General features: G+C 49.8%; 1 protein-coding gene across 2 annotated transcripts in view; it reads left to right on the top strand.

Annotated features, from left to right (window-relative positions):
• Positions 1-243: 243 nt before the first annotated feature.
• The window catches only part of ATP1A3 (ATPase Na+/K+ transporting subunit alpha 3), a 53,570-nt gene continuing 40,771 nt past the window's right edge, over positions 244-13,042 (top strand). The window contains exons 1-5 of one of the 2 annotated variants that reach the window (XM_085044664.1): positions 244-294; positions 7,237-7,320; positions 8,245-8,304; positions 9,419-9,622; positions 12,845-12,958. In XM_085044664.1, coding sequence (XP_084900790.1) covers positions 289-294; positions 7,237-7,320; positions 8,245-8,304; positions 9,419-9,622; positions 12,845-12,958 — 468 coding nt within the window. In that variant the 5' untranslated portion in view covers positions 244-288. Of the gene's footprint in view, positions 295-7,197; positions 7,321-8,244; positions 8,305-9,418; positions 9,623-12,844; positions 12,959-13,042 lie in introns of both variants that reach the window. The other variant, XM_085044663.1, reaches the window with a different exon arrangement.

Raw genomic sequence — 13,042 nt, 5'->3', positions numbered from 1 at the left:
CCGCAGTAAAGGGCGTGTCCCGGGGGGGCCTGATCCCGCGCTCTGATTGGCTGCGCCCCCCCAGGCCAGGCGGCAGCGCTGTCGCCCCCCGCCCCAGAAGCGCCGCAGCCGCCGCTGGCATCGCTGCCGCTCCGCTCCGCCGCCGGACAGCGCCGGGACCCCCCCGGGACCCCCCCGGGACACCCCCGGGACACCCCCGGGACACCCCCGGGACCCCCCGGGACATCCCCGGACACCCCCGCGACCCCAAACCCTCCTCCGGCCCGGCGCCCCCCGCCCGCCGCAGCCATGGGGGTACGTGGGGAGAGAAATGGGGAGGGGGCGGCGGGAGGGAGGGAGGGGCGGGGGGGCGGGAAAGGTGCGGATTGAGTGGGAAAGGTGTGGGATTGAGTGTGTGAGGGGCTGGATGAGTGTGAGAGGGGCTGGATGAGAGTGTGAGGGGCTGGATGAGTGTGCAAGATCCGGAATTAAATGGGAAAGGTGCGGAATGAGTGTGTAAGGTGAAGAATTAAATGGGAAAGGTGCAGAATTAAATGTGAAAAGTGCGGAATTGAGTGTGCAAAGGGCTGGATGAGTGTGCAAGATCCGGAATTAAATGGGAAAAGTGCGGAATTAAATAGGAAAGATGCAGAATTAAATGGGAAAAGTGCGGAATTGAGTGTGAAAGGGGCTGGATGAGCGTGCAAGATCCAGAATCGAGTGTGCGAGGTGCGGAATTAAATAGGAAAGATGAAGAATTGAGAGTGCAAAGGGCTGGATGAGTGTGCGAGGTGCAGAATTAAATAGGAAAGATGCAGAATTAAATGGGAAAAGTGCGGAATTGAGCGTGCAATTGAGCGCTGGATGAGTGTGCAAGGTGCAGAACGAACGTGCAAAGCGCCGGGGGGGCAGAAAGGCGCGGGGGGGCTGCGGAAGGGTCTGATGAGCAAGGCGCGGGGGGGCTGGATGAGTGTGAGAGGGTTTAGGATGAGTGTGCAAGGGATCGGGATGAGTGTGAGAGGGATCGGGGGGCTGCGGAAGGGATCGGGGGGTCTGGAAGGGCTCGGGGGGCTGCGGAAGGGGTCGGGGGGTCTGGAAGGTTCGGGATGAGCGGGGAAGGTTCCGGGGGGGCTGCAGAAGGTTCCCGGGGGGCTGCGGGAGGGTGTGGGGTGAGCGTGCGAGGTGTGCGAGGTGTGCAGGGTGTGCAGGGCGGGGAAGGTGTGCGAGGTGTGCAGGGCGGGAAGGGCTGAGCGCGGCCACGCCGCAGTGCCGCAGGGGCGAGCAGGGTGGGCGTGAGAGGGGCGGGATGAGTGTGCAAGGCTGGGGATGAGTGTGCAAGGCTGGGGATGAGCGTGAGGGGTCTGCACGATGAGTGTGCAAGGTGCAGGATGAGTGTGCAAGGTGATGCCGCAGGGGCGTGTGAGGGAGTGGGATGGGCTGGAACGAGCAAGGTGTGCAAGGTGTGCAAGGTGTGCAAGGTGAGCAAGGTGTGCAAGGTGTGCAAAGCGTGCAGGGGCCGGGCGGGGCCCAGGTGGGAGCGCAGGGGACACTGGGGGTGTCCGAGGGACATCAGAGGGACATTAAAGGGACATTAAAGGGACATCAAAGGGACATTAAAGGACATTCGAGGGGCGTTTAAGGTGTGCAAGGTGTGCAAGGGAGGTGTGAGGTGTGCGAGGGACACCGAGGGGACACCGAGGGGACACTGAAGGGACACCGAAGGGACACCGAAGGGACACCAGAGGGACACCAGAGGCCACCCGGGCTGCCAGGCCCCCCCGGCCGTGACGCCGCTCCTGCGTCACCCGGCGCTGCACACGCGTGTCGCGCCTGTCACGAGTGTCCCCTGCGTGTCCCCGCCGTGTCACGAGCGTGTCCCGCGTGTCCCGAGCGTGTCACGAGTGTCCCCCGCGTGTCCCCGCGGCCTTGGCCCCGAGCCAGCTGCGCCGCCGGGCCCCAAATCCCACGGTGGCAAATCCCGATGTCCCCAAATCCTGATGTCCCCAAATCCTGATGTCCCCGAGTCCTTGGGGCCCTGAATCCTGATGTCCCCAAATCCTGATGTCCCCAAATTCCCAGGGCCCCAAATCCCGATGTCCCCGAGGCTCTTTGTCCCCAAATCCCGATGTCCCCAAATCCTGATGTCCCTGAGTCCTTGAGGCCCTGAATCCTGATGTCCCCAAGCCCCTGTCCCCTTCCCCATGTAAATCCCGATGTCCCTGTCCCCCTGTCTGTCCCCATCCCCGTGCAAATCCCGATGTCCCCATGTCCTTGTCCCTGCGCCAGCGGCACTGCCAGGCCTGCTGTCCCCAAATCCCCGTGCAAATCCCAGTGTCCCCGAGTCCCCATCCCTGTGAAAATCCTGATGTCCCCAAGTCCCCATCCCTGTCCCCAAATCCCCATGAAAATCCCCATGTCCCCATCCCTGTCCCCACCCCTGTGAAAATCCCGATGTCCCCACGTCCTTGTCCCTGCGCCAGCCGCGCTGCCAGGCCCCGAGGCCCTGCGTCCCCCTGTCCCCTTGTCCCCATCCCAACGTCCCCATCCCCGTGCCGACCCCGATGTCCCCGAGTCCCTCGTCACGTCCCCGTGCAAATCCCGGTGTCACCGAGCCGCCATCGCCGTGCAAATCCCGATGTCCCCGTGTCCTTGTCCCTGCGCCAGTGACACTGCCAGGCCTGGTGTCCCTAAATCCCTGAGCAAATCCCAAATCCCCGTGCCAGTCCCAGTGTCCCCTTGTCCCTGTCCCCATCCCTGTCCCCACCCCTGTCCCCATCCCTGTCCCCTGTCCCCATCCCTGTCCCCACCCGGTGCAAATCCCGATGTCCCCGTGTCCTTGTCCCTGCGCCAGTGACACTGCCAGGCCTGGTGTCCCTAAATCCCTGAGCAAATCCCAAATCCCCGTGCCAGTCCCAGTGTCCCCATCCCTGTCCCAATCCCTGTCCCCTGTCCCCTGTCCCCATCCCTGTCCCCATCCCTGTCCCCATCCCTGTCCCCTGTCCCCATCCCGTGCAAATCCCGATGTCCCCGTGTCCTTGTCCCTGCGCCAGTGACACTGCCAGGCCTGCTGTCCCTAAATCCCTGTGCAAATCCCAAATCCCCGTGCCAGTCCCCTGTCCCCATCCCTGTCTCCTGTCCCCATCCTTGTCCCCTGTCCCCATCCCTGTCCCCATCCCTGTCCCCATCCCTGTCCCCATCCCTGTCCCCATCCCGTGCAAATCCCGATGTCCCCGTGTCCTTGTCCCTGCGCCAGCAGTGTCACCAGGCCCTCGGTCCCTGTGTCCCTAAATCCCTGTGCAAATCCCGATGTCCCTGTGTCCCCAAATCCCTGTCCCACTGTCCCCACCCGGTGCAAATCCCGATGTCCCCGTGTCCTTGTCCCCTGTGCCAGCGGCGCTGCCAGGCCTGGTGTCCCTGTGTCCCCAAATCCCCATGTCCCCAAACCCCAATGTCCCCAAACCCCGATGTCCCCAATGTCCCCAAACCCCAATGTCCCCAATGTCCCCAAACCCCAATGTCCCCAAACCCCAATGTCCCCAAATCCCAATGTCCCCACAGATGTCCCCAACCCCAGCTGTGAGGACACCCCAAAAACAGGGAGATCCCATAAAAATAGGGATCCTCCAAAAAAATGGGAAACCCCGAAAATGGGAAACCCCAAAAATGGGGAGATTCACCCCAAAAATGGGCATTTCCCTCAAAAATGGGGAAAAACCCCAAAAATGGAGATTTACGGAAAAATGGGGAGATTTATGGAAAAATGGGGATTCCCCCCAAAAATGGGAATTCCCCCAAAAATGGGAATTCCCCCCATGAAGAATGAACCCTAAAGACAGAGATCCTAAAAAAATGGGAATCCCAGAAAATGGAGATTTCCCCCAAAAATAGGGAAAACCCCGAAAATAGGGGAAAAACCCAAAAAATGGGAGATTCTCCCCAAAAACGGAGACCCTCCAACAAATGGGGTCACCCTAAAAACGGGGAGACCCCCGAAAAAATTGGGAGATCCCCCAAAAATGTGGAATCCCCCAATAAATAGAATTTTAGAAAATAAATAGAAACCCCCTGAAAAAATAGTGAAATTCCCTAAAAATGGGGAATCCACCCCAAAAAAGGGGTTCTCTTAAAAACAGGGAGATTCCCTAAAAAATTAGGAAACCCTAAAAATAAGGAAATCCTCCCAAAAAAGGGATTCTTCCTGAAATGGGGAGAAATCCCTAAAAAACCCCCAAACCCCTAAAAATAGGGAAACTCCCAAAAAATAGAAAAACCCCTAAAAACACGGAATTCTCCCCAAAAATGGAGACCCCAAAAAAATGGGGAGAATCCCCCAAAACGGGGATTTCCCCCCAAAACTCAGAAGCCCTAAAAAGAGGGATGTCCCCCTGAAAAACAGAAAAACCCCAAAAACTGGGAAAATCCTAAAAATCCCCAAAAATTGGGAAAATCCTAAAAATGGGGGTGAAAAATAAAAAATGGGATTCCATAAAAATGGGGAGATTCCCCGCAAAAATTAGGGGAATTTCCAAAAATGGAGAAACAGGGAGACCCCAAAAAATCGGGAAACCCCAAAAAACCCCCAAAACCCCCAAATAAACCCCCCAAAAAACCCCCCAGAAAACCCAAAACTCCTAAACCCCCAAAAACCCCAATTTTGGGGTCCCCGAAGGATTCCCCTCCCCCCCTTTTTTTCCCACGCCTCGCCCCTCCCCCACCCCGCCCCTCCCCCCCCGGCGGGCCGCCCCTCCCCCACCCTGGGATTAACGGGGAGCAGATGGCGGGGGGTGGGGGAGGGGCGGGAAACCCCCCCGAAACCCCCCCGGGCTGGGGGAGGGGCGGGGGGAGGGGCCGGGGGCAGTTTGGGGCAAATTTGGGGCGATTTTGGGGAAATTTGGGGCAAATTTGGGGGAAATTTGGGGAAATTTGAGGCAATTTGAGGGCAGTTTAGGGCAAATTTGGGGCAAATTTGGGGAAAATTGGGGAATTTTGGGGGAAATTTGGGGCAATTTGGGGCGATTTTGGGGAAATTTGGGGGAAATTTGGGGGAAATTTGGGGAAATTTGGGGCAAATTTGGGGCAAATTTGGGGCGATTTGGCGGAAATTTTGGGGCAATTTGGAGCAAATTTGGGGCGATTTGGGGCGATTTGGGGCAAATTTGGAGCAATTTGGGGCAAATTTGGGGCAATTTGGGGGAAAATTTGGGGCGATTTGGGGCAAATTTGGGGCAATTTGGAGCAAATTTGGGGGAAATTTGGGGCAATTTTGGGGAAATTTGGGGGAAATTAAATTTGGGGAAATTTGGAGGAAATTTGGGGCAATTTGGGGAAATTGGAATTTGGGGGAAATTTGGAGAAATTTGGCAATTTGGGGGAAATTTCATTTGGGGGAAATTTGGGGCAATTTGCAATTTGGGGATTTGCAATTAGAAATTTGGCAATTGGAAATTTGGGGGAAATTTGGGGCAATTTTGGGGCAAATTTGGGGGAAATTTGGGGCAATTTTGGGGCAAATCTGGGGCGATTTGGGGAAAATTTGGAGAAATTTGGGGGAAATTTGAGGCAATTTGAGGCAATTTGAGGGCAGTTTAGGGCAAATTTGGGGCAATTTGGGGAAATTTGGGGCAATTTTGGGGGAAATTTGAAACAATTTGGGGCAAATTTGGGGCAATTTGGGGGAAATTTGGGGCAAATTTGAGGCAAATCTGGGGCGATTTGGCGGAAATTTTGGGGAAATTTGGGGGAAATTTGGGGTCCTGGGGAGGGTTGGGGGTCTTTATAGGGAGAGGTCCTTCGGGGATTTTGGGTGGAATTTGTGGGATTTTGGGGATCCCCGGGTGAAATTTGTGGGATTTTGGGTGGATTTTGGGGCATTTTGGGGTCCCTGGGGTGATTTGGGGTTTTTTTTTTTTGGGGCTCTCAGGATTTCCCTGCTGCGATTTTTTTTGGGATTTTTTTGGGGGATTTTGGGGATCTCTGAGTGGAATTTGGGGGATTTTGAGGATCCCTGAAAAAAAACCAAACAAAACCAAACAAAAAAAAAAAACCCAAAAAAGTGGAATTTGTGGGATTTTGGGTGGAATTTGTGGGATTTTGGAGTCCCTGGGGTGATTTGGGGTTTTTTTTTTTGGGGTTGGGATTTGAGGCTCTCAGGATTTCGGGCTGTTCCCGCCCATCTTTTGGGGGATTTTTCCAGCAATTTCTGTCCCGGGGTGGTTTTGGGATGGTTTAGGGTGGTTTGGGGTGATTTTGGGGTGGTTTGGGAAGATTTTGGGGTGATTTTGGGGTGATTCGGGGCTGTTTCTGGATCATTTTGGGGGATTTTTCTAGCAATTTCAGGGTCTGAGCTGTCCCAGGGTGGTTTAGGGTAATTTTGGGATGGTTTAGGATGGTTTTGGGATGATTTTGTGGTGGTTTGGGGCGGTTTTGGGGTGATTCGGGGCTGTTTTGGGATGGTTTAGGATGGTTTTGGGGTGATTTTGGGGTGGTTTTGGGGTGATTCGGGGCTGTTTTGGGGTGGTTTAGGATGGTTTTGGGTGAAATTGGGGTGGTTTAGTGTGATTTTAGGGTGGTTTGGGGTAGTTTGGGGTGGATTAGGATGGTTTTGGGGCGATTCTGGGCTGTTTTGGGGTGGTTTGGGGCGGTTTTGGAGTGATTCGGGGCTGTTTTGGGTTGGTTTAGGATGGTTTTGGGATGGTTTGGGTGGTTTGAGTTGATTTTAGGGTGGTTTGGGATGGTTTAGGATGGTTTTGGGTGATTTTGGGGTGGTTTAGGACGATTTTGGGTTGGTTTAGGATGGTTTTGGGTTGGTTTGAGTTGATTTTAGGATGGTTTAGGATGGTTTTGGGGTGTTTTAGGACGATTTTGGGTTGGTTTAGGATGGTTTTGGGGTGGTTTGGGACCATTTTTTGGGGGGATTTCCCCTCTCCGGGGAGCTGCGGGGCCGCCGGGGGGGTCTGCGGACCCCCAGTAACGACCCCCCCCAGTTCGGATGGTTTGGGGTGATTTTGGGGCGATTCTGGGCCGTTTTGGGGTGGTTTAGGATGATTTTGGGATGGTTTAGGATGATTTTAGGGTGGTTTTGGGTGATTTCGGGGTGGTTTAGGATGATTTTGGGGTGGTTTAGGGTGGTTTGGGACCATTTTTGGGGTATTTTCCCTCTCCGGGGAGCTGCGGGGCCGCCGGGGGGGTCTGCGGACCCCCAGTAACGACCCCCCCCAGTTCGGCGGCTCCGACAGCTACCGCGTGGCCACCACGCAGGACAAGGGGGGCGACAAGGAGTCCCCCAAAAAGGGCAAGAGCAAGACGCGCGACCTCGATGACCTCAAGAAGGAGGTGGCTATGGTGAGTTCGGGGATTTTTTGGGGTTTTTGGGGTTTTTTTTGGGGCGGTTTGGGGTTTTTTTGGTTTTTTTTGGGTTTTATTTGGGGCGGTTTGAGGTTTTTTGGGGTTTTTGGGGTTTTTTTGGGGCGGTTTGGGTGTTTTTCTTTGGGGATTTTGGGGCTTTTTTTGGGCGGTTTCAGTTTTTTTGGGGCGGTTTGGGGTTTTTTGGGGGTTGGGGTTTTTTGGGGCTTTTTTTGGGGTTTTTTTTGGCTCTGGGGTTTTATTTGGGGCTGTTTGGGGTTTTTGGGGCGGTTTGGGGATTTTGGGGTTTTTGGGCGGTTTGGGTTTTTTTGGGGCTGCTTAGCTTTTTTGGGGCGGTTTGGGGTTTTTTGGTGAGTTTGGGGCTTTTCTTTGGGGCGGTTTGGGGTTATTTTTGGGGTTTTTGGTTATTTTTGGGGCGGTTTGGGGTTGTTTTGGTTTTTTTGGGTTTTTTTTGGGGCGGTTTGGGGTTTTTTTGGGGCGATTTGGGGTGGTTTTGGACGGTTTGGGATTTTTTTTGGTGGGTTTTGGTGTTTTGGGGTTTTTTTTGGGGCGGTTTGAGGTTTTTTTGGGGCGGTTTGGGGATTTTTTGGGGTTTTTTTTGAGGCGGTTTGGGGTTTTTTTGGGGAGGTTCGGGTGGATCTGAAGGAATGTGATGTTTTGGGGTGATTTTGGGGTGATTTTGGGATTTTTTTGGGGTTTTTCAGGGAGTTCGGGAGGCGATTTGGGTGATTTTTACAGGATTTTGGGGTCGTTTTGAAGGATTTCTGGAATTCCGCGGGGTTTGTGAATCCCCTCGGGATTTGGGGGAATTCCCGGGGTTTTGGGAGATCCCAAAATTTGGGGAAAAATCCCAAAATTTGGGGGAAAATCCCAAAATTCAGAATTTCCCCTCCCGCCCCGCAGACAGAGCACAAGATGTCCATCGAGGAGGTTTGCAGGAAATACAACACCGACTGCGTCCAGGTATTTTGGGGCAATTTCGGGGCAATTTCGGGCAATTTTGGGGGAATTTCGGGGCTTTTCGGGACCCTCCGGGCTCTGCGATCTCCGGGGTGTCTCTCGCGCCCTTTTTTGGGTCATTTTGGGGCGTTTTTGGGGTGATTTCGGAGCGTTTTCGGTGCGTTTTTGGCCATTTCTGGGTGGATTTTTGGGGCATTTCCGGGCGGTTTTTGTCCCTTCTGGGATTTCTGGGAATTCCAGGATTTTTTTAACATCCTTTTGGGAATATTTGGGGATTTTTCAACAACCCCAAGAGGTTTTTTTTTGTAATTTCAGATCAACTTTATCTCATTTTTCACCATTTTCGGGTATTTTTTCCCCTCTTTTTGGGGTTTTTTTCCCCTCCTTTCGGGGTTTTTTGCCCGTCTCGGATTTTTGGGAATTCCAGGATTTTTTTAACATCATTTTGGGAATATTTGGGGTTTTTTTGCGTCATTTCAGATCACCTTTAGCTCATTTTCGGGTGTTTTTTTCCCATTTTTTTTGGGTTTTTTTCCCATTTTTTCGGGTTTTTTCCCATTTTTTTGCGGTTTTTCCCCATTTTTCGGGCTTTTTTCCCCATTTTTTTGAGGTTTTTCCCCATTTTTTTTGTTTTTTCCCCATTTTTTCTAGTTTTCCCCATTTTTTTGTTTTTTCCCCCATTTTTTCGGTTTTTCCCCATTTTTCGGGTTTTTTTCCCTTTTTTTCTGTTTTTTCCCCATTTTTTCTGTTTTTTCCCCATTTTTTCAGGTTTTTTCCCCATTTTTTTCTGTTTTTTTCCCCATTTTTTCGGTTTTTTCCCCATTTTTCCGTGTTTTTCCCCATTTTTTCGGGTTTTTCCCCCATTTTTTCGGGTTTTTTCTCCATTTTTTCTGTTTTTTTCCCCATTTTTTCTGTTTTTTCCCCATTTTTTCCGTGTTTTTCCCCATTTTTTTTGTTTTTTCCCCATTTTTCCGGTTTTTTTCCCCATTTTTTTGGGTTTTTTCCCCATTTTTTCGGTTTTTTTCCCATTTTTTTCTGTTTTTTCCCCCATTTTTTCTGTTTTTTCCCCCATTTTTCCGGTTTTCCCCCATTTTTTTTTCTGGTTCTCTCCCCGCAGGGTCTGACGCACAGCAAGGCGCAGGAGATCCTGGCCCGGGACGGTCCCAACGCGCTGACCCCGCCGCCCACCACCCCCGAGTGGGTCAAGTTCTGCCGGCAGCTCTTCGGGGGATTCTCCATCCTGCTCTGGATCGGCGCCATCCTCTGCTTCCTGGCCTACGGCATCCAGGCCGCCATGGAGGATGAGCCCGCCAATGACAACGTGAGGGGTCTGGGAAAAATCTGGGAGTTTTGGGATTTTTTGGGATTTTTTTTGGATTTTTTAGGGGTTTTTTTTGCATTTTTTAGGGATTTTTTTAGATTTTTTTTTCATTTTTGGGGATTTTTTTGGGGATTTTTTTGAGAATTTTTGGGGATTTTTTGAGGAATTTTTGGGAATTTTTTGGGGATTTTTTTGGGATTTTTTGGGGATTTTTTGGGGATTTTTTGGGGATTTTTTGGGGATTTTTTGGGGATTTTTTTGGGGATTCTCCATCCTGCTCTGGATCGGCGCCATCCTCTGCTTCCTGGCTTATGGCATCCAGGCGGGCACCGAGGATGAGCCTTCCAACGACAACGTGAGCGATTTGGGAAATTTGGGAATTTTTGGGATTTTTGGGATTTTTTGGGATTTTTTTTGAATTTTTTTTTATTTTTTTGCGATTTTCTTGGGATTTTTTTTGATTTTTTTTCTATTTTGGGGGTTTTTTTTTGGATTTTTTAAATTATTTTTTGGGATTTTATTGAGGATTTTTGGGGAATTTTTGGAGGATTTTTTGGGATTTTTTGGGGATTTTTTGGGGGATTTTTTTGGGGATTTTTTGGGGATTTTTTTGGGGATTCTCCATCCTGCTCTGGATCGGCGCCATCCTCTGCTTCCTGGCTTATGGGATCCAGGCGGGCACCGAGGATGAGCCTTCCAACGACAACGTGAGCGATTTCGGAAAAATCTGGGGTTTTTTGGGGTTTTTTGGGATTTTTTTTGATTTTTAGGGGATTTTTGTGGGATTTATTTGATTTTTTTATTATTTTTGAGATTTTTTTGAGGATTTTTGGGGAATTTTTGGAGGATTTTTTGGGATTTTTTGGAGATTTTTTTGGGATTTTTTTGGGATTTTTTTGGGATTTTTTGGGGATTTTTTTGGGGATTCTCCATCCTGCTCTGGATCGGTGCCATCCTCTGCTTCCTGGCTTACGGCATCCAGGCGGGCACCGAGGATGAGCCTTCCAACGACAACGTGAGCGATTTGGGAAATTTTGGGAATTTTTTGGGATTTTTTGGGATTTTTTGGGATTTTTTATGATTTTTTTTCGATTTTTTGTGATTTTTTTTGGATTTTTTGTTGTTTTTATTATTTTTTGAGGATTTTTTGAGGAATTTTTGGGAATTTTTTGGGGATTGTTTTGGGATTTTTTGGGGGATTTTTTGGGGATTTTTTTGGGGATTTTTTGGGATTTTTTTTGGGATTTTTTTGGGGATTTTTTTGGGGATTCTCCATCCTGCTCTGGATCGGCGCCATCCTCTGCTTCCTGGCCTACGGCATCCAGGCGGGCACCGAGGATGAGCCTTCCAACGACAACGTGAGCGACGGGAGAAATCTGGGAAATTTTGGGATTTTTGGGGATTTTTTTTGGATTTTTTGGGATTTTTAAAGGGATTTTTTGGGGATTTATTTTGATTTTTGGGGATTTTTTGGGGATTTTTTGGGATTTTTTATTATTTTTTGGGGATTTTTTGAGGAATTTTTGGGAATTTTTTGGGGATTGTTTTGGGATTTATTGGAGATTTTTTGGGATTTATTGGAGATTTTTTGGGGATTTTTTTGGGGATTTTTTTGGGATTTCTCCATCCTGCTCTGATCGGCGCCATCCTCTGCTTCCTGGCTTAGGCATCCAGGCGGGCACCGAGGATGAGCCTTCCAACGACAACGTGAGGATGGGAAAATTTGGGAAATTTTGGGATTTTTGGGATTTTTTTGGATTTTTTGGGATTTTTAAAGGGATTTTTTGGGGATTTATTTTGATTTTTGGGGATTTTTTGGGGATTTTTTGGGATTTTTTATTATTTTTTGGGGATTTTTTGAGGAATTTTTGGGAATTTTTTGGGGATTGTTTTGGGATTTATTGGAGATTTTTTGGGGATTTTTTTAGGATTTTTTGGGGATTTTTTTGGGGATTTTTTTGGGATTTTTTGGGGATTTTTTGGGATTTTTTGGGGATTTTTTGGGATTTTTTTGGGATTTTTTGGGAAATTTGGGATTTTGGGGGTTTTTTGGGATTTGGATTTTTTGGGATTTTGGATTTTTTTTGGGATTTTTTGGGAATTTTTGGGAATTTTTGGGGATTTTTTGGAATTTTTTGATTGGGAATTTTTTGGGGATTTTTTTGAATTTGGGGAATTTTTGGGGAATTTTTTGGGATTTTTTTGGGGATTTTTTTTTTATTTTTTGGGATTTATTGGGGAATTCTTTAAGGAATTTTTTTTTATATATTTTAGAATCTTTTGAGATTTTTTTAAAAAAAATTTTTGGGGCAGTTTTGGGGTTCGGGAAGCAGCAGTGAGCAGGAAAAAGGGGAGAATTGGGGAGATTTTTGGGGTCTGATTTGCGTCTGGGGGAATTTGGGGAGTTTTGGGGGAATTTTGGGGAGTTTTGGGGGATTTGGGGGATTTTTTTGGGTTTTTGGGGAGCTTTTTGGGATTTTTGGGGGACTTTGTGGAATCCTTGGGGAATTTTGGGAGTTGGGAGTCTTGGGGGAATTTTGGGAGCCTTGGGGAATCTTGGAATCTTTGGGGAGCTCTTGGGAGCTTTGGGAATTTTGGGAGCCTTTGGGGAGTTTTGGGAGCTCGGAGTTTTGGGAGCCTTTGGAGCCTTGTGGGAACCTTTGGGGAGCCTTGTGGAACTTTGGGGAATCTCGGAGCCTTGGGGAGCCTTGGGGAGCTTTGGGGAACTCTTGTGAACTTTGGGGAACTTTGGGGAGTCCTTGGGAGCCTTGGGGAGCCTTGGGGAGTCTTGGGAACCTTTGGGGAGCCTTGGGGAGTTGGGAGTTTTGGGGAGTTTAGGGGAATTTTTGGGAGTTTTGGGGAGTTTTGGGGAATTTTGGGGAATTTTGGGGAGTTTTGGGGAGTTTTGGGGAGTTTTGAGGTGCCGATGGTGCTTCAGGATGTGCAAAAAGGGGAAGAATTGAAGGATTTTGAGGGGATTTGGGGCGATTTTGGGGTCCGGAGCTTTCTGGGGACATTCGGGGGTCACTCGAGGGTGACAACGACCCCAAATTCGGGGCTGAACAGGTGAAAAAAACCCCAAAAAACCCAAACTAACCCCACCTTGCCGAGGTTTCGTGGGGTCAGAATGGGGAATTTGGGGTTTTTTTGGGGGGAAAGACCCCAAAGGTGACCCCACAGGTGACCCCAAAGGTGACCCCAAACCCTTTTTTGGGATTTCAGCTCTACCTGGGCATCGTCCTGGCCGCTGTGGTCATCATCACCGGATGCTTCTCCTACTACCAGGAGGCCAAGAGCTCCAAAATCATGGAATCCTTCAAGAACATGGTGCCCCAGGTGGGCGATTTGGGGGTCTGAGAGTAAAATTTGGGGGGTTTGGATCAGATTTGGGGGATTTGAATGAGATTTTGGGGTTTTGAA

The sequence above is a fragment of the Lichenostomus cassidix genome, unplaced genomic scaffold (assembly GCF_008360975.1).
Source record: "Lichenostomus cassidix isolate B80296 unplaced genomic scaffold, HeHo_3.0 HiC_scaffold_37, whole genome shotgun sequence".
Taxonomy (NCBI): Eukaryota; Metazoa; Chordata; class Aves; order Passeriformes; family Meliphagidae; genus Lichenostomus; species Lichenostomus cassidix.
This window is presented reverse-complemented; position numbering and strand designations above follow the sequence as displayed.